We start from the raw sequence: 2,910 nt of genomic DNA on the forward strand, positions 1-2,910 counted from the left end.
AAAGAGTCATGGGAGCAGTATCCAACTCTGCCTCCTGGAAAGGACAATATTTATAAGATATCAACAGTCAACATTCCCATCATTTCCATTTTCATAATTATCATTACTACTAATACATAAACTGATAAAAAATATGTATCATATCAAAAAAATTAAATACAACAATATCTGTAAAAAACATGAAAAAATCATGGTCTGATATAGACAGAAATTATATAATGAGGCTATTTTTGAGCTTCAATTCCAGCAAAAGCATCCTGTCACAATAAGGAGATAATTGTGGCATGACATACCATACCATTACCTTCAGAGACCATCCTTGCCATGGTAAGACACATGAGCCATCCAGGGGCAAGAGTCAATGAAACTAGGTAGCTAAACTCAATGTTTACTTACGTGGCAACACAACAACGTTCACCGATGTCCTCAGTGGTGGATCATGTTCACTCATAAGAGTACATGTGTAATTGCCCCGGTCTGTCTCATGTAGATCTTGAACAGATAATATTAATGTTCCCAAAATATCACTAATATTTACACGCACATTTCTGGTGAGAGAGAGAAAAAAGTAGGTAATTAATTGCAGGTATTTTTAATTTTTTGCCTTACACATAATTCTACATTTATGTGTTAAGAATAGCACAGCATTGTGGTTAACCTAAAGTACAGAATCGAACATTCAAAAGAAGACTAAAGATTTAAAGACATTTTAGAACACAAACTTACTTATCAAAAGGAACCTGCCAGCTGAGAGAGAATTTATCCTGCTCTTCTTTGCTTCTCTTCACATGGCAGCTCAGGATGAGATCATCTCCAACATAATTCCTTATTTCCATTACATTTGGCTCAATTTTCACTTCCAGCCCTGAAGCCCCGCCTAAAAAATACACAACAATAATAAATTATAAGGCACATTTAGAAAAATATAAAAATTTGAGTCTCAGCAGTATAAAAACACTAACATATGTGTGTGTGTGTGTGTGTGTGTGTGTGTGTGTGTGTGTGTGTGTGTGTGTGTGTGTGTGTGTGTGTGTGTGTGTGGTGTGTGTGTGTGTGTTTGTGTGTGTGTGTGTGTGTGTGTGTGTTTTTCATATTTGAAATATTTACATAACCCAAAAACAAGTAATATACTGGTACTAAATTCACCTTCCAATCTCTCAATATCTTGATAAAAACATGTAAGGTGCTGGTCATCATATACCACACATATAAAGTTAATTGTAAGGGGTCTAACTGATATCAGTATTTTTAAAAAATTTTCCAATTCCTTTATTTTTGCTAATTAATCATGCATGCATGCATACACATACACATACACACACACACATACATATATATATAAACACATACATATACATATGCATATATATATATAATATCATATATATATATATATATATATATATATATAATATATATGTTTATATATAAAATATACTTTATAATACATATATAAATATATATATATACATATGCATATATATATATAATATATATATATAAAATATATATATATATATATATATATATATTATATATATATATATAATAATATATATATATATATATATATATATATATATATATATGGAGGGTTTGCTGTACTTTTTATTGTAGCACTGTTAAGTGTGGAGGTAACCATGATCACTGTGCACAATGCACAATATGGGTTTGTGAACTATAACAAAATCACATAATATAGATGTCTAACATTATCCCCCCATATTAAAATTATGATTTCCCATGCCCATCGTTTCAGTTACTTTTGATACTCCATTGTACATTATTGTATACATTTAATCACTGCTTGTCTACAAAAAACAGAAAATATTCTATAGGAGTGAGAATAAACTTTTGTAGGTATATATTACTTGTTCCATTATGAGGCTAGTTATGTAAATTCCTGGTAAATATGAGGCCACTGAAGATGTACCTGTATTGCCTCCTATTTATTTTTTATACTCTATAATATGGCAGTGTCCATTTTCCTCGGTTTCTGTGTATCACTCTCCGTTCTATTTACCTTAAAATTGAAGAGCTTTGTAATAATGAGAGGTAAAAACTAAAATCACTGATATATGAAATAATCTGTGCAAAGTGCCACTGACTAGAGAAATACAGCAAAGCCCCCTGGTTTGGAAGGTTTTGGTTCTTAGGGCAATGCTTGTGGATTCCCAGGAATGCCACGCAGGTTGTTGAGTGGAAGAATAATAAGATAGTCTCATGAGGGGTGTAGCCACTTAGTCTCCCCTCCACACAAAATATAACCTCATGGAAAATGGTTCTTGACCTATTTCTCTGGGTAATTCTAAAGCAAGTGTCAATGCATATATGGGTCATATACTGATGACAGGCGAGGTTTCACGGAGGTAGTCCTATGACACGACTATGTTTCACACCGAAAACTTCTAGATTAGGGCACTTCTAATGAGCCGTCGAATTCTACTGTTCATCAGCTGATTATTCGCGAAAAACCTTTTGACGTTTGGCCACAGGAATATCACAATGGGTCAGTTTTCTGGCTGAGCAGCTTCTACTTATTTACCGCTTATTTCAGTAAGAAATATAACACCAGTTAATATCCCCGTATAATTCTTTTTGTTGAAACTGAGTAACAATTCTTACCAATGGCTGCAGAGCATAAATATAAGGTTAAAATCGTGAGTCCGCTGGAGGCCATTTTACCGTCATTATTTTTGTTTACATACGACAGATTTTCATTTGATCAACAGTCATTATCAGAGATATTCTGTGCAATACCATTCTATTTTTCATTTTACGTTCAAATATTTAGAATTCTATCTCAAAGTTTTATTTTATACGATAATACGGATCAAAATATTCTAAAAGATAGTTTCTCAAACATCTAAAAAGATCGGCTTTAATGGCGGGCATTCAAATACTATTTCA

The 2,910-nt window shown here is 32.6% G+C and overlaps 1 protein-coding gene across 1 annotated transcript in view; it reads right to left on the minus strand.

The window, feature by feature from the left end:
• The window catches only part of LOC119585786, a 7,545-nt gene extending 4,846 nt beyond the window's left edge, over positions 1-2,699 (minus strand). Inside the window, exons 1-4 of the mRNA XM_037934506.1 lie at positions 2,626-2,699; positions 727-877; positions 397-548; positions 2-34 (exon numbers count right to left, since the gene is read on the minus strand). Of these exons, the coding sequence (XP_037790434.1) occupies positions 2-34; positions 397-548; positions 727-877; positions 2,626-2,680 (391 nt within the window). The 5' untranslated portion in view covers positions 2,681-2,699. The remainder of the gene's footprint in view (position 1; positions 35-396; positions 549-726; positions 878-2,625) is intronic.
• Between the last annotated feature and the right edge of the window lie 211 nt (positions 2,700-2,910).

Source organism: Penaeus monodon, chromosome 3 (assembly GCF_015228065.2).
Source record: "Penaeus monodon isolate SGIC_2016 chromosome 3, NSTDA_Pmon_1, whole genome shotgun sequence".
NCBI lineage: Eukaryota > Metazoa > Arthropoda > Malacostraca > Decapoda > Penaeidae > Penaeus > Penaeus monodon.